Genomic DNA, 26,218 nt, shown 5'->3' on the forward strand with positions numbered 1-26,218 from the left:
ACATCAACATGCCATTGCATCAACAAATTGTGCAACGAATTGTGCTTCAGATGCATTAGGAAAAATGCCTGTAACACACCACACTATTAATTTCAAGCATTTGGATCCTGACAAATTCTACCAATGTTTGTCCTGCACTCACAAATAACATAGCATGAATAACCATTGCTAAATTAACAACTCTTCTACTACAAGTGTGATTTTTATACCCTGTAGAAAAAATTTAAGTTACAATGCATATACTTAGACTTAGAGAAAGGAGATATTGCTACACATTGGCATTGACAAATTTCCCCCAGCTCTCCCCCTGAGAAAAACACAAGAGCCTCAGACTTAAAACAACAATAACAATAAAAAAACAGTAAGGAAAAGATATTTTCAAGTGCCTTAGAAACATTTAGCTACTATAGAAAACCTACACACTGACACAGGAATGGACACTCTGGATCTACTCTAGTCAGAGTGAAAAATTGCACCTTCAAGATTACTAAAAGCTTAAGAGTCTAATAAATCTCAACAAACAGCAAAGACATCAGGGCTCCAAGTTTAAATAGGACTTGGTTGTTTTCACCTGGATCTAAACTTATAAATTGAGCACAAAGGCAGCCAGATATTTACATCTGGAAAATCTGTTCTCTATATCGTGTATTTTAAGTGAAACCATGGTAATTCAAATCTGATATTTTCACCTAAGTGCAGTCACCCTTTGTGAAATTTTACAGTAATATATGTCTAACATGTATGGACAATCCCAAAGATGTATTTTAAGCTCATCAGCTCCTAATTGAGGTTTTCAAAGCAGCTTAAGGGATTTAGACAAAAAAAAAATATTCATTTCTTCTTTCCTTTTGTCATCAATACATGGCTAAACTCCTCGGCTGCTCTGAAAATCTCAGTGAGCTGGATACGTATTCACTGGATGTAAGAGAACTGTCACTTTTGCTATTTATCTAAAAGATAAAACTCTTAAGCCTAAGTGAAAAAAATAATTGGATAGATTTTGCTTATGCCATCACTGAAGACTTTACGAACTCATGTTCTGCAAAACCCCATTTTTTTAGCTGAATGGGAACACTTCAAAAAGGCTTTTTTAGTCAGCTGTGATGATAGAAATGTGCTGCTTTCAGGAATAAGAAATCTATTTTGCATTGCTCTAGTACAGGAGCATGCTTAAGGTTGGATTGCTCTGGTCCATCAAAAGCATCATAAAGTTTAGTGTAGTTTAATAGTGAAACTTGAGAGCTCAGAGCCAAGAAATTACACAATCTAGCAAATTCCAGGCGCTGGAGGTTTTCTGTGCTACTGAATATAGAGACACTGGGTAGGACAGAAATTTACGATGAAATTGAAGCAGCTGCTCCTTTTAGCAGATGGGGAGTTTCAGGTTTGAGGTGGCGAAGTAGAGAAAAAAGCTGGATCCAAGATGATGGAGGTGTCTCCTTCAGGATTTAGCCAGGCCTGTTGTGCCAGTTTACAAGGTCAGAATTTTGCACGCAAGGGCCGGTGCCAGATTTTTGCCTATATAACGGCGTCTTTGGCAAGCGTTGAAAAACGCTACTAAGCGCTACTACCAAGCCAGAACAAGAGTCTCCTGACATTTTCTGGGAATCACAAGAGATCACGTTCGCTCTCCATACGCAGAGCACAAGGTAGGGCCCGGTCCTTTCGCTGAAACCCGGTTAATCGCGGCCGGGAGCGCGGCGCTGCCGCTCCCGCTCCGCTCCGGGATGCGCCCGCGCCGGAGCCGCTCCCTGCGCGCCCCCTCCGCTTCCAGCCGGGGAGCGAAACTCGCGACCCGGTGCCACAGCCAGGTTTTGCCGGGTCCTGCCTCCGGGACGCTCCGATTTTTGCTGTGATGCTTAGCAGGTTTTTTGTGGCTTTTTTTTTTTCCTGTTGTTTTGTATTTTTTTTCTTTTAATGACTGCAGCGGGAGCCGCCAGCCCTGGCGGGGCGGTGGGGCCGGGGCTCCGCGGCTGCAGCGGGACCCGCCCGGCGGCCGCGGGGCTCCGCGCGTTCCCTGGATGCTGCGCGCTCCCCTTGCGGAGGGAGAGAGGGAGGGAAGAAGGGAGGAGAGAAGGAAGGAGGAGGAGGGAAGGGGGGCGGGAAGGAGGCCGGGGCTGCCGGCGGGAGGGAGGCGGAGGAGGGCGGCCGGGGCCGGGGCCGCCAGGCCGGGGCGGCTGCAGCGGGACGAGGCGCGGCGCGGGCGGGCGGGCGAGGCCCGGCAGCAGCGGCGGCCCCGCTCCGCCCCGCGGCTCTCCCCGCCCGGCCGCCCGCAGCCCTGCCCGGGTCCGCCCGCCTGCCCAGCGCCCCCGAGCACTGCCCTGGGCAGCGCCGGCACCGCCTCACGGGGGGAAGCAGGCAGCGAGGCGAGAGGAGGGCGCCGAACAGCTCTGGCTTACTGAAACCAGTGCACGAGCTGCCAGGACAAATTTTGCTATTTAGCCAAAAATAGCTCGTTCAGGGTTAGGCTTTTTTTATTTTTTTCCTTTTTGCTTTTTTTTTTCCCCCTTTTTTTTTTTTTTTTTTTTTCTTTCTTTCTTGTAGTGGAGCGGCCGGAGCAGTGCCCCCCGCGCAGCGCGGAGCCGACTGCCGGCCTGAGGGCAGCCGGGGGCCGGGCAGCATGTACCAGGGACACATGCAGGTAAGCGGCCGCGCACCGGCGGCTCCGGGCGGGCTCCGGGGAACGCGGCTCCGGGAAGTTTCGGTGGGCTGAGCGGAGGGGAGATGCCACCCTGGCACTGTGCAACAAGTGACCTGGTGCGGTGTGACCGTGGCGCTCAGGGCCGGAGGGAGCGGCGTGCCCGGGGCTGGCGCTGCTCGACGGGGGTGGATGGCGAAGGGGTTCTGTCAACTTTGTAACTAGGTGAAGTTCTCTGTGTGTTTTTCCGTGTGTGATGCCTGCTTGTTCAAACAGATTCAAGGGAGTATTCCAGGGCAAACATTGTTATGGCATGCTTTAAGTGACACATGTCTCCTGCCATCCTCTTGATGCATCTCTTCCTGTATGTCATGTGAAGGGCAAACAATAAGGGAAAAGACAGAGCACTTGCTTTGCAAAATCTGCAAAGGTTTCACAACACACTCAAACTGTCGATTTGCTCAGTGTGTTGTGTTTAAAGGTGATGAATTTCTGTTCCTCCCTCCCCACACGGGATGAGGATTAATTTTGCTAAGCCACGGAATGACTTTGTAGAATGAATTCAAACACATGGCAAAGAGACTTCAAGATTTTAGGCAGAAATCTTGTCTGATGGTCCTACTGATCTGTTGCCTTGGCAGAATACACCCCTCCCTGATAAAAACATTCCACTGCCTTGGACCTGATGGCTTTAACCTTGACTCCGGCTCTCCTTCACATGGCTCTTCCTTGGAAAGCCAAGTCTGTTTTGAAGGAGGAACTGTCAAAGTGGAGTAAAGGTTTTCATTGATCTCCCAGATTCATCCCTTTGCTGTGACCCAATCTGGCTTGGTGTTCACTGCCAGGAGCAATCAAATGCTTTTATCAGGCACCAGCCTTGTGTGTGGTGTTATCACCGAGGCTGTTCAGAGGGGAGCTGCAGCCTCGGGAGGTGCGAGCTGACCACTTGTGTTGGATTTGCACAGCATTTAAACCCCGGCTGAGTGGTCGTGGGGACAGCAGGAGTGCCAGAGCCCGGGCTGGGCACAGTACAGAGGAGTTCAGGCAGGACTCTGATCCAGCACTGTCTTCCAGAGCTGAATGACACCGGTTACTCTTTCATGTTTGAGTTATCTGGTCGCAGCAGTGATAAATAATGTGGCATAACACTGCTTGTAACAGGAGAGCAAACAGGTTTTAACAGGAGATGTAATCAATGCATGTTACCGTTTATTTCTGATAATAAAGTTAAAACACAAAACCAATCCTATAAATAATGCTGCTGAATGGGATGTTGCCAAATAGGTATTTACATCCTTAAGAAAGCAGATGTTCTTTGCTGTGAGTGACATCTTGCAAGATTTCAGTAAACATACAGCGCTTTGTAAAAGGGAATCTAATGGAATCTTGAGGTGTCTCACAGCACTGTAAATTTTGTGAGTCATTAAAAGATTGAAGTCAAACTTGCAATAGGAAATAAGGTCAAAACATGCAAATATGTTGTGACTGATGTACACTTTAATTTTTTATTTCAAAATACTTTTATTTTTTTAGCTCAATTAAATAAATTATATGTATATATAAAGAAATTAAATAAATTATAACCAAATTCTCTTAAAAGGCATGCTGAAGTAAAAATTCTATTCCTGTTGAATACACTTACAATTTTTAAAAACAAAAGCCCACCTCGGTTCATCGTCCAAACTTTTGAATACATTTTTGTCCTAACAGGAAGCATTAATGAGCTTCAGATAACATCTACAAAGCTTAAAGCCATAGGAGAGATTTTCATGTTTAGTATATCCTTAATTAGATCCTTTAAGTGAGTCAGGCAAAGACAATAAAAAGCTAATTTCTTTGCAATGAGATGATCTACTGTAATGTTGATTAAACCATGTTAGAACGTAAGCTAAGTTACCATACAAATACATGTAAAAAAAAAAGAAAAATGTCAGCACATTTTAAGCATTATAGGTTCTTTCTTACTATCCAAGACTTCTTCTAAGACTTTTACTAATTTAGGAAGAGCTATTTGCTATTACCTAAAATAAGGTGAACCATAAACCCATCCCAGTTTGGGTGGATCAAGTCAGACACATAGGTCAGCACCCTGGACTCCTAACCAAAAATGATTTGATTTTTAAAGCACTGAGCCCTTAATAGAACCTACAGTTCTTGAAGAGAAGGTGTTTAGCTGGGTAAACTGCACTGGGTACACCCAAATGCAAAATGATGGGCCAATATCCAACACCTGATCCTGAATGCCTTAGAGCAATCGTTCTTCTGAAATTATTGGGGTTAAATGTAGGATCTGATTTAGAATTCAAGTAATCATTCCCTTTTTGCTACTCTTCTGTTCTCAGATACAAAAGTAAAATCTGCAGAATTAATTCCGTAGTCCCCTTATTTTAAAAGAAGCTTGCAGAGCCCCTGTTTCACTATTAACCTGCTGTAACTCAGCTAATTCTTGAAATACTTCTAAAAGGGGAGAACCTTAACAACCGTAACAAGGTAATAAGCATAATTACAGAGATTGGGGTTTTACCTCTCTTGGAGAGGCATCAATCATTATCAGCTTCAGTGGGGAATTTCTGACTAAGCTCAGTAAATTTTGCAAGTGTAGATGAAATATACTTGGCATTAAGCTCTGCTGAAGTCCATCACCAAAAGTACTTTACCAGATCAGGCCATAATGTGTGTATCTCTTCTTAATTTTTTGTTTACAGTACAGATTAGGTTTGTTGTTTGGTTGCTTGTTTTTTTTTTTTCCCAAAAGCCAGAAAATCACTTTGTTTATTCCAAAAACCTAGGTTTAGATTTTTTTCTTACTGGTTTCTAAGTGAAGCCTCACAACACAAGAATACTAAAGAGGTCCTAAGCTAAAATTCCAAAGGCAATTTAAAACATCTAACAGGAAGGTATGTCCTGCCTTCACATTTCCAGGTACCTTTCTGTAGGATTTGCTTTTGCCATCACCTGTGCAGCACATCCATGGGCAGCACTGGGATGCAGAGAAGTGCAGTGCCACGGGAGCTCTTCCAAAGCTGTCTCACCATCCTCATGAGATTAAGCCTTTGATTTCTCAGTGTTTGCTGGTTGGGTTTGCACAGTGACCTCAGGGACTGCCCTGGGTCCTGAGGCAGCAGCTGCCCCTCCTGAGCCCCGGGGCTGAGGCTTCTGCATGAGAGAGAGAACTTCAGATGAGATGCACGGGTTGTTTGTCCACAAATGTACAACCTCAGTTATGTAAGGAGTCCTGTTTAATTCAGTAGATGTAGGCTCTGACAGGATGGAACCTGATGGATTCAGGAGCACACCCTGGGATTCACAGATAAGGCAGAAGAGCCAAGTCTAAATGCCGAACTGTACAGGTGAAAGAGAGTATTTGTCTCTCAGGATTATGTGTGCAGTCCTGTGTGTGTGGTTTTCCATCTTCAACAGATGGAAGCAGAACATAAGCTGAGTTCAACCCCCAATCACTGCTCTCAAATTGCTGTCATTTTAACAACCAATTGTAAGATGTTTTAAAGTCTTTACAGTATATTATAGACCTCATGCCAGTCCTCCTGTTGACTTCTATGAAAGTACTATAAATGAACAGGGGGCAAATTTCAGTCGCAGAATGGGATTTGCACAGCATTTGGCTTCCTATGAAATTCAAAATAAATGCCTTCAAAACTGTTTGCCCTGATGCTGTATTTAGTCAGCCTTCCCCAGCACAAATGCTTGAACAGAAGAAGTGCTTTGCCAAATGTTGGCATGGGGTTTTATATATGGCAGTGTTATGTTTTGAGATGGCTTAATTTAGACAAAGCAGAAATCTTGACCACACAGGGGTATCAGAATTCCTCTGGCACTTTTTTGCAGGAGCAGCCTTGTTAGTCAAGATGCCTTGGCCAGGTTCCAGATCAGATAGTTTGTCTCCTAAACTTTTAATTGCATAGGCAATCAGCTTCATGCCCTTATTTCTTGTGTTGTGATATTTAACATTGTGCCATTGGCATTTCCTATTTACATGAAATGATCCCTATTAATCATTCCCATCTAATTTCAATTTGTCAAACACACGCCTGTATGGTTTTAGAGGGTCTACAAAAAATAGGTATGTGTACTTGAAAATTCTTGCAAGTTGGAACCTCAAGGGCTTCACATTTTTAGTGGGCATGAAAAGTATTGCTAAATATTTTATAAAAGGCATTTTTGCACTGATTTCTCAACATTTAAGACACAGCTAAGTCACTGAGGAAAGGAAAGCAGAACAATCTCAATATGAGCTGCAGATGCAAATCTTATTTTGGTTTACTTGGAAACCTGTTACAAATATTTCAACAGTGTTGGTGACACTGCTACCTAAAATAAATAAACCACAAGCTATTAAGCAGTTACGAATTTAAAAAAAACAACTGATGTGCATTTTTTTACATTAATAAAATGGCCCACAAAGAATATGCACAATGTAAAATTCAATTCATTGCTAAGTTGAATCTCTGCTCAGCTGTTAATACCAACATAAACTTAATAAGTTCAAGCTACAAAATTTTAAAAATCTGGGCACATGGCTGGAATCTTAACTGATCTCTAGTGGTGTCTATGAATCATAACTCCTATCCTACATAAAATTACATTATGATAAGCTGATAATATTTTATTATTACAACTCTTTTCTAAAAGTACTCACAGCACTAGGGCAGTCTTTATGGTGGTATGTGTTCCATTTTGCCTTGATATTTCCCAGTATTTCAGTAGCAGCCATACCCAGTTTTGAACAGCAGATTATGAACTGCTTGTAAATTGAAAAAAGGTAAAACTAATGAGCTCGCTTTCATAGAATGAAGTTAATTCAAAGAAAGTAGATGATAAATTGCATTTGGCAAAGGCACAGACTGAAACTGTAAAAATAGTGAGCATTTGCAATGCTGGTAGAGGAAGCATTCCTTGAAGCTGTTGAGCAGTTTTATAAGAGCATAGTAGAAAATCTTGCAAAGGCTCAGGAATTCTTGGCTCATGCTGTATTTTTACTGGATGTAAATTGGAAGAACTTTTACTAACTAACTAAAGATCCACGCCTCTATGCTGGAATTAAATTCATTCAAAAAATAGAAAACCAACAGCCCCTACATAGTCCCTGTCATATATTAATATAAATGCTAGTTTAAACCCAGTGTATAACTTTCACCAAAGAGGCACTGTTTACTCAAGAACCATGCTGTACTTTATGTTTTTAATCTACCACTATTGTCACAATTTACTATGCAAAGGAGGAGGATAAAAAGTTGGGAGAAAAGTCCACCAGCTGTATCAGGATGAATTGTTCAAATAGAACAGCAGGCATAAAAGGATGGAAAAAATAATTAATGCAGAAATTTAGACTTTAAAAAATGCAGTCTCATAACTTGGTTTTAGATTATTTTGTAATTTATAATAATCTTGTTTCTAAGCAAGCTTTAAAAAAAAGGGCGTTGATGTACAAACCAGGGCCATTTAAAATCCTCTATCCAGCTTGATTTGCTACTCTTTTTGCAAATGTTGAAAATGAAAAAGGTAAAAGCATTGAAATAGTGCTTAGAATTAATCTACCCGGCACACAAAGTACGTACTAGTTTGTATCACAGAATCTAATTTTGCACAGTCTGCTTCAGAAACAGGTGATGCAAAACCGAGAGAAACACTTTCCTACCAAATTAGAGTAATGGCATGTAAACTAGTAGGTGACTTTCTGCAGCTATAGATCTTCATCATTGTCCAGTAATATTTCTAATAAAATGCCTAAGGATCATAAAGACCAAATTCAGCAATTTTTTCTGCCAGGTTAGAATTATTATAAACAGTCTAACATTTCATTGCTCTGCTCTCAGGCTTTTGAAGTTCTGAGTCATTGGTACATTAGTTTTACTTCCAGTGGTTTATTTGCATATAAATAAAGTAAATTCTAAAATATCAAGTAAGTGAAACTCATTATACGCAATGATAAAAAAAAATCCATGTTTCATCAGTTTACCCATGCCCAAAAATACAAATCACAGCCCAGAGTTTAATGTTAGCCCCTGAATGGATTTTCCCAAAGTTTGCACAATTAATCATGTATCAGCATTGCTGCAGTTCCTCTCAAAAAAACATTTTTGAGAGGAACTGGCATTTTTGAGAGTGCCAGACTTCTTTAGGTTGGCATAGTAGATGTAAGCATTAAGTTTTCTTCCTCTACTTCTCCTCTGTTGCCTATGACGACACTTTCATTTGCCACTGCTGCTCCTCTCACTGTCCTGAGTGAGGGTTAGGAAGCAATAGGGGACTCCCATGAGAAGGGAAGTAGCCAGCTTTAAAAAAAACACCTGAATTTTATCTGTTTGCAGGGTAGACCTGTGCACATAAACTCACTTTTCTCACATGCTTCTCTATTTTGGCAATCCCTAGGGGAAAAGAGCCACACTAAATAAAGTGTTTGTGAGTTTCCCTGTAAAATGTGGAACACTCTACTGTTTCATGTTCTCTTGTCTTAGAGCAGTCTGCTTCATTTGTGTTCATGTTCATTTCATATCATTTCCTTTTTATACCTCTTACCCCCAATGTGGATGTTGAATGCAAGTTACAAACACTTTTGGACAGCATTTTTTAATAAAATATGCATTTAGAACAGAGTAACATCTAGTGTACATTTAGAACAACAGCAAAAGCATGTGTGATAAGGAAAGTGCAGTACAATGAATTTAGACAAATTAACTTCCTTGATTACATTAGGACTTTGGTGTTTTGAGATACATAAAAGAAATTTAGATGCTCTTGTCCACTGACATTTAAAAATGAGACCTTCAGAATCATTTTGACATGCATTTACTGTCAATCATTTGGCTTTATAGACTTTAATAATTTTCAAAAGCTGAGGAAACAAACTTTAAAATTTGCCTCACCAACATTAGAGCCAGCTGTATCTTAACCTTTATATCAGTGTATCTAATTTGAAATTAGACTGTTGTAAAAAACACAGGAATTTGCTTCCATGTCTTTTTCATGTTAATTTCTGTCTTCCCAATGTCACCAGTTGGGTGCAAAGCTACAGTGTCAAGCAGTGAATACAGAATTTTCTGGATAGGGGTAGGAAAGCTGTCACAAAATGCATTTTCAAATTCAGCATTTTCTGACTAGTAGGTGTATCAATAAAAGGTCCAGGAACTCTTACTCACTGTTAATTAAAAATCAATTGAGGGGAAATACTTGCCCATTTAAGCTTAGCCTGAAATACAGAAATATGGTTCTCAATAAGTAATGCTGAATATTAGAGTTTAGCTTCACAGAATTTCCTGTAGTCAGTTTTGCTAATATTAATGTAGGAATAAACAAAGACCATAATAACAGAAGCTTTTTAAGTATTTCTGAGTATTATATAAAACTGAGAGTAAACATCACATTTTGATAGGTTAATAATCTGTCCGAACTTCTTAAAACTGAAAAAAAAAATCACATTTTAAACAAAAGAACAGATTAATATTATTTATGCTAGGTAGGAGATGGCCTTAGTCCTCAATATGGTCTTGGACACCATTTTTCTAGGAGTAATGGCAGAAATGTGACAGAAATGATTAATAAAATAAAAAATACAGCTTGACATGTGTCTCATCAAAGTGACAGGTTATTTCTGCTGTCATTCATGGAAGTTTAACAAGGAATATAATTTTCCAGTTGCAGGCTTGAGATGTAGATGACATCTTTCATCTTTTGCTCTTTGTTGTCTAACACTCCTTTTAAGAACCAGGACAATTTTAAGAAGGCTTTGAAAAAGGAACACGAGAAAGAATGTATAATAAAAGAAAGGAAGGAAATTATAATGAATAACAGAGAAAACAATGCAAAAGTATGAGAACTAGGAAATAAGTGGATGCTGGTTTTGTTCTGAGCAGTTGATATTACCACTCTACCCAGTCCAGGTAATGTACACAGCATGACAAGTTATTTACAGCTGGAAGGGATGCACAGGATTGCCTGAACCTGTGCAAGCAAAAGAAATCATAATTATTAAAAGACAGGTAGATACTACATGGAAATAGTGAAAGAACAATAATCCATGTAATACTCACAAAAAAGGATTACATGCTGTTCAGGAAGGGCAGAAAAACAAAGGTGTTGGTTGTATTAAGAACCTGCACCCAAAGAAAATGAGCAAAAATTTTTTAGAAGATTCACAACTAATATTTTCAATTTTTTATATTGTTGAGGTTATGCCTTAATACAGAGTATGGAGAGCACATGGAGGATGAAGATAGTCCCTCATAGGCAGAAGGAAAAAGTTGCCTAAAGCAAAGCTTATTTAGATCTTAGAAAAATATTAAAGTATATTAAAACAATCACTGGAAGTTTTTTGGTTATCTCATGAAAAAGTGGGAGGAGAAGTAAAACGTACTCAAAGTGGCATCTGCATTATGGATAACCTAATTTATGGTGCAAAACCAAAATGTTTAAGAGGGTGTGAATTCTTCAGCTGTTACAAATGTGTTATATTAAATTGGAGACTTGATAGAAAATATGTTATAGTCTAGTTACAAATGTGAACAGAACAAAATAAAGTATACCAGATTTAAGATAAGGTGAGAAAAATGGTAAGACAGCCAACAGCCCAGATTCCCATATGGCTATCTGTAATCTTCAAGGTTTTAGGGAACAGATTTCAAGGAGAGCTAAACAAACCTAGACCAAAAAAAAAAAATAATTTGTCAGGAAAACATAATGTCAGACTAACCTGACAGCATTTTCTGTTATCATAGCTGGGTTTTAGGCAAGAGAAGTATAACTAGTGTGATCTGTATGATCTTTGGTAAGCATTTGTTATGGTGTTACAAAAGAAATTATTATTGAAGTTGGAGAAAGTAAAGAATAGCACTAAATCTGTAAAGAAGGCAGGAAACTTGTTCATGGGGAAATGAAAAATAGAGCACTAAAGGAAGGACTGTCAGACTGAGGAAAGTTTAAGAGGGAAGGATTTTGTGGATCACTGTTGGAAGTGGTTGTTTCTGATGTTTCATCCACAAACACACAAGAAGCAGGAAGATGGTGACTGCATTTGTTGATTACTCAGGGCTGGAAAACATTGTCAATATTGGGAAACATTCAGTACTGCTGAGCTGCAGTCACCACACAGAGGGACCTGTCTGTACTTCAGCAATAAAAATACAATTTCATTTAACACTATCATCAATAACAGAAAGCCTACCCTAAGCCATGGACTATCATTAAGAAATTACTGAGAAGAACGACTTGCACACACATAATGACTGCAAGTTGTCGATAAAACACATCCATAAAAAAGACAGATGCAGATCTAGTTTTAGAAGAGTTTTTTTTCCAGAATAGTCAGGAAAATATCAGTGCCAGTTGACAATGCCAGCAGCAGATTTTCAGTTGAGAATCTTGTACGGTAGAGAGGCATGGAAACGCCTCCAAAGAAGGATGATCAAGGAGAAGAGAAAGTCTATCATGCAAGAAGAGACCAAAAGATTTTGGCTTATTTCATTGAGCAGAATGACAGCTCAGCAGGACCATAATCACAGCATGTAAATGCATCAGGGAGATAAACACCAGATATGGAAAAAACTAAATTAGCTAAGAACAAAACTGGCACGGAAACAAATGGATATTAACCAGCTGTGAATAAATTTAGGTTGGAAATTAGAAGAAAGTTTCTGATCATTAGAGCAATCAAGACTTCCAATAGCCTTCCAACTGGAATAGTGAAAGCAAAAAAAAAATAATTACTTTTAGGATGAAACACAGTCAGTTTCTGAAAGATTTGGTATGACGTGCTGCCTTTGAGACCAGAAGGTTGAAGCTCCAAGGAAGGAACAGCACCTTCCTTGTCTTAACAGAATCACAGAATGGTTCAGGTGGATCACCTGGTTCAGGTGGACCACAGTGGATCATCTGGTGCTGCTTCCCAGCTCCAGCAGGGTCGTCCAGAGCACGTGGCACAGGATTGTGTGCAGATGGTTCTGGGGTGTCTCCAGTGAGGGAGACTCCACATCCTCTCTGGGCAATCTGCTCCAATGCACAGTCACTGCAAGGAAATTTCTTTCTCATGTTCAGGTGGAACTTCCTGTGCATCCTTTTCTGCTCATTGCCTCTTGTTCTGTTGTTTGGCACCATCAAGAAGAGCCTGGTGCATCCTCTTGACCCTGTCCCTTTAGATATTTATACAAATGAATGAGGTCCCCTCTCCATTGCCCCTCTGAAGTTCTCCTCAGAAGCCTTTCAGAAATTGCATTCTCAAATTTATGTGACTTCAGCAGAAACACACCCTGAGTCTGGTTCAGAAAAACCAAAATACTCAACATCAAGAAGTCAGAAGTCTTCCTGTTACAGCTGTGGAAGGTTTGACTGCATTCACAGTTTGAGTAACCTCCTGCTAGGAGACCAACACAGGCAGTGACAAATTTGTACCACTTTGCCAAGTCCAAAACATTATTTTGAGTAGAGCTGAGCTCTAAAGTTTGAATATTCTCTCTGCCAGCTTTCTTATCAAGTCTCCCACTCTGCTGAACTCATGTTTTGCTTCATCTAAAACCTTTACAATCAGAGGAAATGTATTTCCCCCATACAGCTAAACTCAATGGCTCATGTTGGAGACATTGAAGCCTTTCACCACCTCGTATTCATGTGGGCACTGAGGGCTGGAAATCACCAGCTGTGTCAACATTGTGTAACAGAAAGCTTAAATTTATTTCAGTAATAACCAAATTTTGTGTGCACGAGGATATAAACTAGAACCTGTCAGAACCAGCAGTGATATTTTCCCTGACACTGGCTGAGTCAGGACTAAGCTCTTTTTCTGTACTACCACCAGCTCACTTTTCTCTCCTGAGCTCCAGAAACAAATGCATTGGTTATTATTTAGAGTATGTGGTCTTAAATAAGAGATCTCTGTTTTGCAGTCCTAGTCAGGAAAAACTGCTGAACTCACTTTGGACAGTTCTTTTGGAAGGGATCACAAAGCCACATCTTAGTGTCAGTGCTCCTTCCCTGTACTCAGTCAGAAAATTACTTCTGGATTGATTCAGGCTCATAAAAGTATCTCAGGATCTGATTTCTGGAGTTCCTGTCCCATCCCATCTCTGTGATTTGCATCCCACAATGTATCAGGGAGACAGATGTCCCTGAACGCTCCATCACAACCTGATAACATCACTGCAGCCTTGCAGCTCTTGGTCATTTTCAGTTCTGTACTCTAGTGTACTGAGCATCACTCTGCTACTCAGAATTTCAAGACTCACACCAGCAAAAGAGTTTGCAAATAGGTGAGATCACTGGATTTTGGCTAGACAAAGATATGCAAAAGCATATCACTAAATTTACTGAGTAGAGGAATAAGTTTTTTTTCCTGCCATTACACAAAAAATGAGTATTTTTTTTCCAAAGTGTTTTATAGTTGTCAAAGAGAAAGCACATTTCACTGCCTTTTTCTCAAGTAGTCACTGACAAATACCAGAAATAAAAATTCAAATAAAACTTCAAATAATTTAAGATTAATTCTTTTATTTCACTTGGGACACATCCTTACCCATGTGATTTTCATTTTATTACAGTGTCAAAAAGCAGCTGTGAGAGGAGCCAGGCAGTTGACACACATGGCCCCAGGTGCTGGAGCACTTCATTGGGAGGAGGAATCTGCCAAAGGCATCCTGAATATCACTGTGGTCACCAGCTGCTTTAACAGCTGGGATGAATCTCAGCCTGCCCCGTGGGCAGGGGATGTGTACATTCACTTCACCCTCTTTTCTCAAGCTGTGTTAGGAATGACAGTTTCAACAAAACCTGCTGTTAAAAACCACAGTTTTAGCTTTAAGTTGTTCTCAGCTCTGAACACAGTTGTTTGTCATTAGACTGTGTGAGCTGTAGGCTACTGCTTGTAGAATCCCAGACCAGCTCTCCAGGGAGCATCAACAATCTCTCAAAAAAGGTAATAAGGGAAGATGTGTACTTGGACCTCAATTCCCTAGGGATTCTTGTTTAGAAGGAGAAAGGAGTCCTGAGTTCCTTCTTCCTCTTTAGGCTGCACTGCCTTTAGAGCTATTACTACTAATGATACCAAAAATTATCTGTAGTGGATCTTAGAGATGGAAAATAAAATCAAATCAAATAGGTCTTGAGTGGAATAGATCACTGCAAGCTGCTGAGCTATAGCCCACCCTGACATCTGCACAGTCCCTTTGAGTTCAAGGGATGATGCAGATGTAATTAGAAGAGAACCTGATGGAAGATATTAATAACAAAAGCTAAATAAAATAACGTCATGGATTAATATTAAGAAGCTATTTAGGAATAAAGGATTTTTTTTCACTAAATGCTAAAATAAAGAAACCATTAAATCCAATCATTTTAAGACAAACCTACATTGCTTTTTTAGGAAAAAGAGAACGAACAGAGGGCACTGCTGCCAGCTAGGTGTTTGTTAATTTTTCATGTGAATTTATTGCATATGTAAGTGATTGAATTAGTAGCACTGACAGGAACCCAGGCACGGTAAAAGCTTCCTGCTACTGACACAGCAGTGCTCAAGCTGTGCACTCCTGACCATTAGCAGCCCTGCTGTGGGAGCCTGAGCCTGGCTCAGCCCGGCTGCAGAGCTGCCTGGAACGGGACCGAGCCCTCCGGAACCAGGGCTAGCATGAGACCACTCCACTCTTCTAGATTAATGACCTCATTTGGACTCTGATGCCAGGCTCCAGGGAAGAAGGTCCAGTGCAAGCTAATATGCTGCCAAAATACTGCAAGGTAAGTTTGGGGGGGAAAAAAATTGTTAAGAGGATTTTGTGTTTAGTGGTAAAGAGACTGAATGCGGAAGGGAGTCAGAAACGCGCAGCTCGCAGGAGAGAGCGTGAGGTGCTGGAATCAGAATGTTTTCTCACCTTTGAGAAAAGAAAGTCATTTCCAAACACTCAGAGGCTGAGCAGCGAGATCTGGATCTTCTGTCACCAAGCAGTAGATTGCTTCAGAACAGCGAGGCTTTGAGAGCAAACTGGGGGAATATAAATTGCACATATAATAATTTAAGCATGCCGGTGTGTTGCCAGATATTACCATCTAAAAGGAATATGAGTATCATGGCTGCTGTGAAGTCCCTAGGGAGGCTCATAACCTTTTGGGAACCCTTTCCTCCTCCCTGCAATGTATTAACCTTTTGACCACGTCGGTGCTTAGATGTACATAACGAAATGGTACATGCAGACAGATACAGTTGGGAGAGGTAGGAACAAAACATCAGGGATGCAGGATGTTGTGTGAATTCTTTATCAAAATCTCATAGCCAAGAATAGATACAGAGCTAAAAAAAAAAAGGTATTTCTGATGTATTATGAATGTGCAGATGAGCGGCAATGGAAAAACATTTCATGGCTGTCTTACAAACTCTATTCCTGTAGCGTCAGATTGTGACAACTTAAAGGAACAAAAATGAGCTTTGTGTACAAGTAGCACTGCTGGATTTAATGGTGCTGCTAATAGAGTAAGATTTTTCTTGGAGTAAGGGTATCATAAACCAGCCCTCAGCCACCACTTCCTGTTTACTTGTGGTTTATTCTCTAGAGCAAACCTGAGTTTCTCTCATTGCAAATTTCTAAAATTCTACTTGTTACAAAAAAAAAAAAAAAATTCTTGCTTATTTTCCTTTTCGTACTATTCTTCCTCATAGAGGGCTTTCTTTTCTAGTCAATCATTTGACATGAAGAAGAATGAATGAATGAACTGTTCTTTGATTAAAGTGGTACTCTGCTTTACTCTGCTGAGAGGTAGAGCTTCACTTAACATGTTCTTTTCAGTAGGTCTAGACAACCATTTCTAAAATTTCATTTAGATATCATTTGTAATTAATTTGAACAATCCTAGTCACTTAGTAAAGTTGCTTCAATACTTTCCTTTTTATTGAAAGTTATTTCACTGCTGCAAGCAAGGTATTTTATTTTATGATTTTCCATATGGTTGGTCCCAAAGGAGAAAACACAAAAGAGTTCCAAATTAAATTCTAATCCAATTTAACAACAGCTGTAAGGGAAATGAAGATATATGAGCTACTCTAGAACCTCAGCCTCCTGGAAAAATGAAAAATTAAGCTGATCATCCCAGAATTTTTACTAGTTTAAGTTTTCTTATACAAATGTATATACATTTCCTATTCCTATATACAAATGTATAGTGGGCAGCTGGAGACAAAACTAGGCAGAAGCTCCCATTGAACTATGACATTGTACCATTTAAAAGACTGTAAATAGACACTGTGATGCATAACTAATAGCAAAACTAGCAAATGTTTTTGACATTTGGACCAGACTTGAAGTTTAAAAAAAAATTTGTGTTCCAACACCTTGACAGATTTTGAGGCTGGGAGGATCCATTTATTGACCTGCCCTGTGAAGTGTAACATAATACATGCTGATGGACTTCACACACTTGACACAATTGATCTTGAACATCATCATTTGAATGGGAGCAGCACATACTCTGGAAAAGCATTTATTTTAAGCTTAAAGTGATGCAAAAATCCACCATAACTTGCTCAAGGTACTCCTGCAGTGATTCTCCAGACTCTTCGAAGTATTCTCAGCATCAACAAAATATTTGTTTCGTACACACACAAAATACATTAGAAACTACCTTAGAGTAATGTAATAAAGCAGATAATATTTTTAGAATTCTCAAGTAAGCTGTGTTGCAATGTAAAGTGTTGAAATTACATTTATAGCCACGAAGCATGCAGCTGACTCAGGAGCTGTGCAAACAAGCACACAAAGAATCAGTCAGAAGAGCTTTCTTGTTCCCACTCAGTTTTCCAGTTCACTTGCAGTGGTTGAAAGTGGCACTTGGAGGAGTTGGAGGGAAAACCCTCCGGGCATCAGCAGCCTCCTGCTGTACATGGCACAAAATGAGCTCACAGTGTAAAAGTGTCCACTGCCTCTGGAGGAACCAGGATTTCACCTCCAGTCTTGTGGGAGGGAATTCTGATCAACTCTTAGAAAACAGCTGGGTCATGTAACAGGAGAGCTAATCTGCAGAGAAAATATAAAATCTATTCACATCTGTATCAGGAGTGCGTATCTCTACATTGCAGTAGGCAAAATGAGGTCTTACCTCCTCTGAGGTAGTTTGATCATCTATTTTAGCATTTTCTCAGAAAGTTCTTTTAGGGGTTTTACAGTCCAATTAACAAAACAGGGAGTGACAGTCTCTAAGCCTGGAAACGGTTCTCCCTAACAGTGATGTGGACAAGGCTGCAGATAAGAAACTCCTCTCTTATGCATGGAAAGGTAATAAGGTTATTCACCCAGTTGCAAAACATGGAAGAACCATTTTTACCCACGCTAAGAGTGGAAGAAAAAGACAAGGAAGTTTGCACTTGTCAGTGAAAGAAATAGGTTAGCATGTGTCCTGATTTGGGAAGAAGAATAATCAATATTTAAAGACACTGAACAGACTACAGTTGGAGACAGTCCTCTCTCCAGGAGAATGTCAGAAGCCAAGAAAGGACCAGAGGGAGGCTGAAAGGGGAAATTGCACTGTGCTGGTAAATCAAGGTAATGATCAACACAGGTCAGAATAGCAGAAGCATTGACTCCACCACTAAGTTGTCATTTCCCTGTTCAGTGGAAATTACATACAATATCACCTACTGCCCTGCTTTATTTATGATAACCAAGCCAATGTTCCCAGCACTTAAAGCAATATTTCATGCTTTCCAGTTGCATTCTCTGGATTCATTTCTATCCTGTTAACTCATCAAGAGACCAGTTTCTTGGGTTAATTCCCTTCTCATTTCTTGGCATAAATATTAGTAATTTCTGTGAAACTAATACCAAAATGCAGTGCACTGATTTGGAAATGTTTTGTGTACACATAAAACAGAAATAGAGTGACCTTGCCTGAAAAGTACATTACTAAGTGCTTGAATATTTATCAGGACTAATCAGCTAAGAAATACTGAATTTCAGAAGCTTATATATTTCAGACAGTAAATTTACTTCCTTTCACAGAAATTATTCAGTGTCATTAATTCAAACCAAAATACATCTACCATATCTTTTTAATGCTGGATTAGGACTTAAGGAATGTTTTTATTATATCTTCATGACAGTATAAAGGCCAAAAAAAATTCCTTTTCAGAGACTCAGACAATCCACTTGTTTATGAAGCAAAGCCTACTTGTTTTATTTAGAACAGGCTCAGCAGAGTGAAATGAATCTCTGCCTGGATGCTGTCAGCCTGACTAAGCTAAATCTGTGCCTTACCTTGAATTTCTAACATTTTGACCAACAACTTTTTTTTTTCTCCCAGGTATTTTATTTGTATTTATCCAGCAGCAAAAGCTGATACTTAATAATTTGCTGACAAAATTGTGTGCCTGCACCTTTCCCTTGCAGCTGTATTTACCCAAAACAAAGCTATTCAAATGAGCCTTAATCAAGACACATCATTCTGCTCACTGTGTGAGCAAATCCACCCGGATCCCCTCAGTGGGAGTGCCAGCAGTGAAGCCCCAGACAGGAATTCTGGCCAGTTCTCTGACAGGGCAGACTGGATCCATTGGGATGTGGCGTTAATGCCACTTTGAGCTGATTTTAGATTCACCTGGGTCCCCTGAGTACTCAGCAGAAATGTTGTCCCTTCTGTGCCTGTTGAGCCATTCTTGGAAGCTGATGGAGGAGCTCCATAATGCTTGACCCTTTGTTTTGGCAGCACAGCTCTTCCAGAGTGTCCCTCTGGGCCAGTCTGTGTCCTGCCCTGTGACCAGTTCCACAGTTCCACTTGGAGAGCAGCATCACTTGTTACCTGGAAATTCCCAGGGAAAGATAATCTCTTTTTAAAGCTTACTTTAAATACAATTAGGGTTGAAATTACAGTTTAAAAATACTGGATGATAAAATAAAAGCTTTATCAATAGCTGCAGACTGCCAGGTGTTTTGCTTAAGGGAGCGCCTGTCTCCTACATGCCATCCGTCAGTGTTACTTAAATAACATTTTGACAGCTCAGCATAGCAGGTTATACTGAAGGGTTTTCACAGGAACCAAATGGGATATGTTAATAACCCAGACAGGCTGTGAGGTGTTTGTGATTCCCAGGATGTCGGACTTGTTGGATTCTGCCAGGCTGCCCCATGTAACTCAGAGCTAACTGCCCATGGCTGTGTGTGAGTTAACAAAACATAGATGTTCTTAAAAAAAATCACTTTACTGAGCAATAGTACATGTTCTTTTAAACACTTATACTCCACTTTCACTCCATCACCTCCCACAAAAAATAGTGTCTAAAGTGCTTTCTGTATGGAGTGGCTGTGAGCTGGAGTTAGTTCAGTGCCTGAGACTTACATCAAACAGCATGGAAAGAAGTAGCAAATTTCCAATGGCTCCAACAAAACAGCTTGAACACCCTGCCATGAGACACAATTTTTTATCTTTTCACTTGAAGCTGTGGATTCTGTATATATTGTGCTGTAAGCACTAAGGAAAAATTAGAATGGGCAGGTGCCAGAGGGAAGACAACCATTTTGTGAAACGTTCCAGCCCTGAGCAGCAGCCCTCTGTGCCAGCCTGCAGCTGGGGGAACTTTCTGCTCCTTGGCATCCATCTGCACATGGAGCTCGTGGCAATGAGTGGGCAAGGCCACAACTGCTGCAGTTCACACTGCAGAGCTGCACCCTCCTCAAACTTCTTAAAATAAATCCCTGTCTATTTTATCAGTGCAGCAATCTGAACTGCAAGTGTCTTGAAAGATTTCTGGCTTTATCTAAAATATGAAATGTATTTAAAGAATGAAGTTTTTGTGTAGAACTGGGAAGATAATGTGAGCATGGTGGGAAATTAAGCTATTTGTGTAAGGAACATTTTCCAGCCTGAGTGATCCTGAACATGCTCAGCTCTATAGCCAGAGGTACTTGGGAAATGTGGCTTTAACTTTGTGACTAATCTCCAATGGTAGATTTAAGAATAAACTAGAGAAATCAATCAAAATCTGTTTCCACATGAAGTTTAGGTCGTTTGTAAATAGAACTAAAGAACTTTTCTAAATAGGCTACCTGTATGACTAATGCTTCAGGCAGATAAATGCAGGATTAAACAGAATCATTTGGGAGGTCACAGAAAGAGACTGCAAAAAATTTCCATTCTCCCTTCCTACCAGACCTATAATGGAAAAATAGTTTGTGTTGTTATGAAAATTTGTAGGACTGTAACCTCTACATAATAAGAGTACTCCTGTCCCCAGAAAATCAATAGCTGTATCTTCACTAGAGGTAATCACTAAGGCTAAAATTCTAAGTGCATTTTGGAAAAGTAAGCTCTTATTTATATATGTACTTTTATATATGTAACCAGAAAAGTAAAATTAAAGAAAATCTATGATATCAGTCTAAAACTACCAGCAAACACCAGAATATCATTTCCAAAACAGTTCTAAAAGTTATTCTTCTCTGTGTGTGGACTTTAATATTTTCTCATCAACCCCTCTGCCTTGAACATGAACTTTTGGTGTCATGCTGGAAGTTACCCCGTACAGACCACAGAGCTGGCAAATCAACAGTAAATCCACATTTCATACCAATATTTATTGGTGTGTTGTTGGTTTGGCATACACCAAAGATCTTTTATTGGGTTCCCAAGGTGTTTGAAGAGTGAGTCTCACTGGACACAAGGTTCACTGTGCCTGTAAATACAATCCCCTGTTCTCTGTGCCTTAGTTCCTCTCTTTATGAAAGCACCTCAGGGACAGTACCAACCCATCTGAGAGAGATAATCATGTGGTTAAATTCACTGATGCCTGTCAAGTTCTTCTCTTAGATCCTTTTGTATAATCTGAAATACTATCTCAAAATAGTGAGAATTATTAGCTACAACAATATAGCAAGTTATTTAGTTTTTAAGCCATAGGACAGGAAATACTAAACCTTGCACCATTAAAAATTATTCAGGACATCCATAGCTTTAGTCCAAGATGCACATACATTCCCAGACTAAAAAAAATCTATTGTTTCAGCACATCCAGAGGGTTATGTGGGAAAATAACAGCTCAACCTGTTAAGAAACAGCTCACATCAGCACTTTCTGCAGTGACCCAGCTACTTCGTCTTAGTGCGCTTCAGCCTGTTTTTCTGGCTGGCAGTAGTGAGCAGAGAGATACTGAGGGAGAAAAACAAAATGAAAGTTGGGATGAGACATTAGCTTGAGAAAGCTGCAGAGGGAATGTCTCTGACTCCATTATTCCAGGTTTGCAGGTACTCACCAGTGGACTTGCTTGTTTTCCACACATACATGCAACAAAAACTAAAATCACCAAAGATTTAGTGTCTTTTGAAAAATACATGGGGAGCCTCAAGCTACATTGTACCTAATAGGAAAATTATTGCCAAATTTCACGACAGCTGATAGATTTGTAGACAGATGGCCTCTATACACTACCCTGTGGTCTCCTCCAAGTTGTTTTGGGACTCAGGCCCTTGGATCAGGAGAAAGAAGAAAGAGCTCTCTGGTTTTGTTGGTCTGTGAGTATGTTATAAATATGAGTGCCTTTAATTCTTCTATTTATCACCATGAAAACTTGGAAAAATAATCTTAAAATACTCACTAAATACACACAGCTTCTCATTCATGCACAAGTGGAGAAGGGTAGGTGTGAGAGTGGTGAAAGTTCTGCCTTAAAATGCTGATGGGAGTGAGGAGTGAGGGGCAGAGGGGGGAGCCCAGGTGTGGGTGAGGCTGGTGGGCAATCACCAGGGTCACTGAGGTGCTGCAGAGACAAGTGTGGTACCTGCTGCCCTCCTGACACATGTGAGCCTTTGTCAGCAAAGTATCTTAAACAATTCTCACTTATTTCCAGAATGTCATTGGAAATCAGGTCAGTAGTTTTATCTCCATCTTGTAAATGGTAAAAGCTACTGAAGGAAGTCACTTCTCAGTTCTACACAGCAGACTGAGAGGTAAAAACACATCAGAACTTGTAGACCTAAGTTTCAGCACCTAAATTAGCTCCCTAGGTGCCTTGGAAATCAGCAGGCTCCCTGTGGGAGCCAGCGCAGACTATTCCCCTTGCTGCCTCAGTGAAGTGCCTGTTGCTGGGCTCTGCAGACAGCCATCCACTGCCTCCAGAATCCCACTCAGTAATGCTGCCTTTTTCCTTCAGTCTGTTCCTTCCCTCTTCCAAACACCAGTGCCTGAAGGAAACATGGCATTTGCAATTCCGGAAAGCCCATGCCATGTGTGAATGAGGCTGAAGACTCCAGCAGTCCTCCATGAGGAAACTATCTGACAAATTCATGCTTTTGGAACACAAACCAGTTTGTGGTCAGAAGTTTAATCAAGTGTACAAGTCACATTTTCCATTGCAAATCCTAACATTGCTGCCTCCTCATTCTGATGCTCCAGTATTCTGCAATTGTACCACAAATCTTCATGAAACACATTGTCTGTCTGCTTTAGAAGTGGTGTTCAAAAACACCAAGTCATGGAGAGCAATCCTGAGCTGTGAGCAGAGAAAGCAGCATTCCTCTCAGGTTTAGGAAGCAGTTATATTAAAGCAGCCTCAAAGAGTTTTCAAGCTTCATTTTTCAAAATCTAGCCTCTTTTTAAAATAATAACTCATACATGGCTAGCAACCTCCAGGCAGTAATCCTGAGCTCAGAGTCAGAGAAATTAGGCTAAATGCTGTTGCCCTACAGGTTTTATTTATGCTGGTAAAAGGTCAGGGAAGGGCCTGGATGCTGGGCTGGAATAATCTCTGCTGGGCTGCCATAATGGCCCCTGACAGCCTTTCACCCTCTGTTAGCCCTGTGCACTCTTCCAAGCAATTCCCAGGCAGGATTCAGGAGGTGGCAGAGGACAGTGACCACTTCCAGTGGCAGCAGCACAAACCAAAGAAAGAGATTCCAGTTCCTCAGCTGAGACCAAGAGAATCTGTTCAGAATGCATCTTCCAGAAAGCCAAACAATCTTGACAGGAACAAGAGGCAGACAAGCTGCATTCCCCAGTGCAATCCCAGCTAAACAGGATGCTTCATTCACTTCAAATGCACACGGCTGGGGTGGTTTTAGCACTGTTACCTGCTTTGTCTAATTAGTTAATCCTAATTGTACAGCCCAGCACTAACTTCGTGGTAATGACAACTTTGGAAGAAGATTTTCATAGCTGAAAGAGAGAAGGTGGTTCGCTTTAAAACCTCTGAACTGAAAATGTACTCATAGAAATTATAGCATGCCCATTATGCAAAAATATGCAGAATTATGTGAAAACAAGCAGTCAGCAGAGGGCAGGTAGACTGTGCTGATGTCTCTGGGTGATATGTATGTTTTGCCGTCTTAGCCATTCTCAGCAGTTTCTTTTGTCAAAAAAAATAAGTGATGCTGTCTGGAAAAGTCAGCGTCTGTCTAGTGCTCGTTGCAGATTTGTCACTAAGAATTTATTTGACATACCTTTTCCTCAGACTAAGAGACAGGGAGGGTTTATTCCCTACATAATATTCATCTGGAAAACACTGATACTATAGTGATTTTATGTCTCAAAATATCTGCTTAAGTTATACCAGTCAACTAAAGACACCGCTACTAGTCAGCATCAGCTTTAGCTTTCTCCTGTTACCAACTCCTGTTACCAACTAACAAATCTTTAAGATTACCTCCCTGCAAGACTGATTCTCACTCTTAATAATTAGATAATCATAAGATCTACCCAGTTGTCTCCTAAAAACAAATAGAGAAACAACAGAAACAGCTGTCCAAGGGGTCCAATCTAATTTAACATTGTAAGGAACATTGCTATTCTCAAAGCTATTCCTGTCTTCCCTACTGATGGAAGTGCTTGGGATCTCTCAGTGCCAGCAGCATGAAGTAATGTAGCTACTCTAGCATAGAGCATGACATCAGATCTGTCACTGCAAGCCAGAAAATCCATCACATTGAGGCTTTGTTCCCTCAAATAGTCATTTACTACATATCATCGAGCTGCTTATTTAATATTTATGCAAATTTTTCAAGACATTGCACTGGACCATGTATCAGAGACAGTCTGTTACAGAGGACCAGAGAAATCAGAGGGAAGTTCTTTCCGTTTACATTCTTCCCAAACACAAACAGTCACCCTAACTGTGGTTTCTCAATTACAGTTTCCTCTCCAACACAATTTCCAAATTGGAAGCCAGTATAAACCCAATTGCCTTTCAAATTGGCCTACTCAGCACAGCAATAAAAATAAAATCTCAGATGCCACACTGTCAATCAACCTGGCCCTTATAAAACTGTGAGTTCCACTCTTACATAAATGTCACAAATGCCGTAATTAGTATCATCTCATGCCATAGGAATGGGGATCAGAATCTGTGTTATTTGATCATTTGGTTTTGATCAAAACTCACTTTTGGAAAAGTAAAAAAAAGATAAAAGTAAAAAAATTCACTTTGATCAGGACTTATTTTGCATCATTTTGATTATGAGACTTCATCTGTGTTTGCAAACTCTAACAGGGGTGTCTGACTTACACCTTACAGTACCAAGTAATTCCTAAAATAAACATAAAATTAAAATCTCCTTAACTCTTGAAGTTTTAGAGGTATTTGGGGTACAGACAGTGTTTAACTAACACCTTCTCCCTTGGAGTTATTACACTAATATTATTATTCCTGTCATGTTCTGTCAGTTTAATTGGATAATAGCTGCAGTCAGATTATTGCCTTGTAAGTGCATACAAGCACCTAACAATGTTTATGCAAAGAAGCCCATGTGCCTTGCTGGTTAAATGGGAACATCAGATTTTGGATGTACAGCAAGGGCTGGTGATTTCCTTCAGGAGTGCAAATCACAGAGGGGTGAGCAGGACAAAGGGTGAATGAATGAGGATGCTGAGATCTGACCACTGCTCGCTGCTGCCAATGACAGAATGAGAACTGAGCAGCACAAGGGCTGCTCCTGGCCATGGCTTTGCATGATCTTCCGTGATTTTCCTTCTTGCCTTGTGGCTTTCCATGATCTTCCATGATTTTCCTTCTTGCCTTGTGCTTGCTGGATCCACAGAGCAGGGAGGAAACTTGAGCACAGGCACTGGTAGTTTGGGCTTTCCCCTCCACAAACTGTGTTATATTTGACAGCACAACAGGTTTCCACGTGCCAGGGAAGAACTATCAGAGATTTTTGCTCCCTAGTCTGACAGAAATCCCATAAAACAGGTAAAGTGCAGTTACCTCAGTCCAGCTGCTGGGTGTAGGTCAGACCCAAATCAGTCCAAATTCTCAACAACTCCACTGATTCCTGTAGCTTATTATTAACACACAAAACAGATTATACACATTTCTTTTACTGTAACATCCTAGATTCTGAAGACACTGGGTAAAACCCACGACAGCACTTTGCCATCATTTATATTGAAGTTAAGCACAATCCGAGAGCAATAGCACTGAAAGCTCTCACAGAGGAGTTATCAAATGCTCACTTCATATTCATATAATGCTTGATTTGCATCAGTTTAATATTTTATATGTTGGGGAGCACTTTCCAGAGGGTTCCAGATAGTTTCTCACAGAGAAATTGGGAGAGCTATAATTTTAATTACAATGTCAATATAAATGCTCTTTTTATCTCATTTTAGGGAAAAGTTTCT

General features: G+C 40.4%; 1 protein-coding gene across 9 annotated transcripts in view; it reads left to right on the plus strand.

The window, feature by feature from the left end:
- The first annotated feature begins 1,804 nt into the window (after window positions 1-1,804).
- The window catches only part of PEX5L (peroxisomal biogenesis factor 5 like), a 102,494-nt gene continuing 78,080 nt past the window's right edge, over window positions 1,805-26,218 (plus strand). The window contains exons 1-2 of one of the 9 annotated variants that reach the window (XM_064721643.1): window positions 1,805-1,866; window positions 2,545-2,641. In XM_064721643.1, coding sequence (XP_064577713.1) covers window positions 1,856-1,866; window positions 2,545-2,641 — 108 coding nt within the window. In that variant the 5' untranslated portion in view covers window positions 1,805-1,855. The remainder of the gene's footprint in view (window positions 1,867-2,544; window positions 2,642-26,218) is intronic. The other 8 variants (XM_064721639.1, XM_064721641.1, XM_064721637.1 and 5 more) reach the window with 8 other exon arrangements.

This window comes from Zonotrichia leucophrys, chromosome 9, assembly GCF_028769735.1.
Source record: "Zonotrichia leucophrys gambelii isolate GWCS_2022_RI chromosome 9, RI_Zleu_2.0, whole genome shotgun sequence".
In the NCBI taxonomy this organism is placed as follows: domain Eukaryota; kingdom Metazoa; phylum Chordata; class Aves; order Passeriformes; family Passerellidae; genus Zonotrichia; species Zonotrichia leucophrys.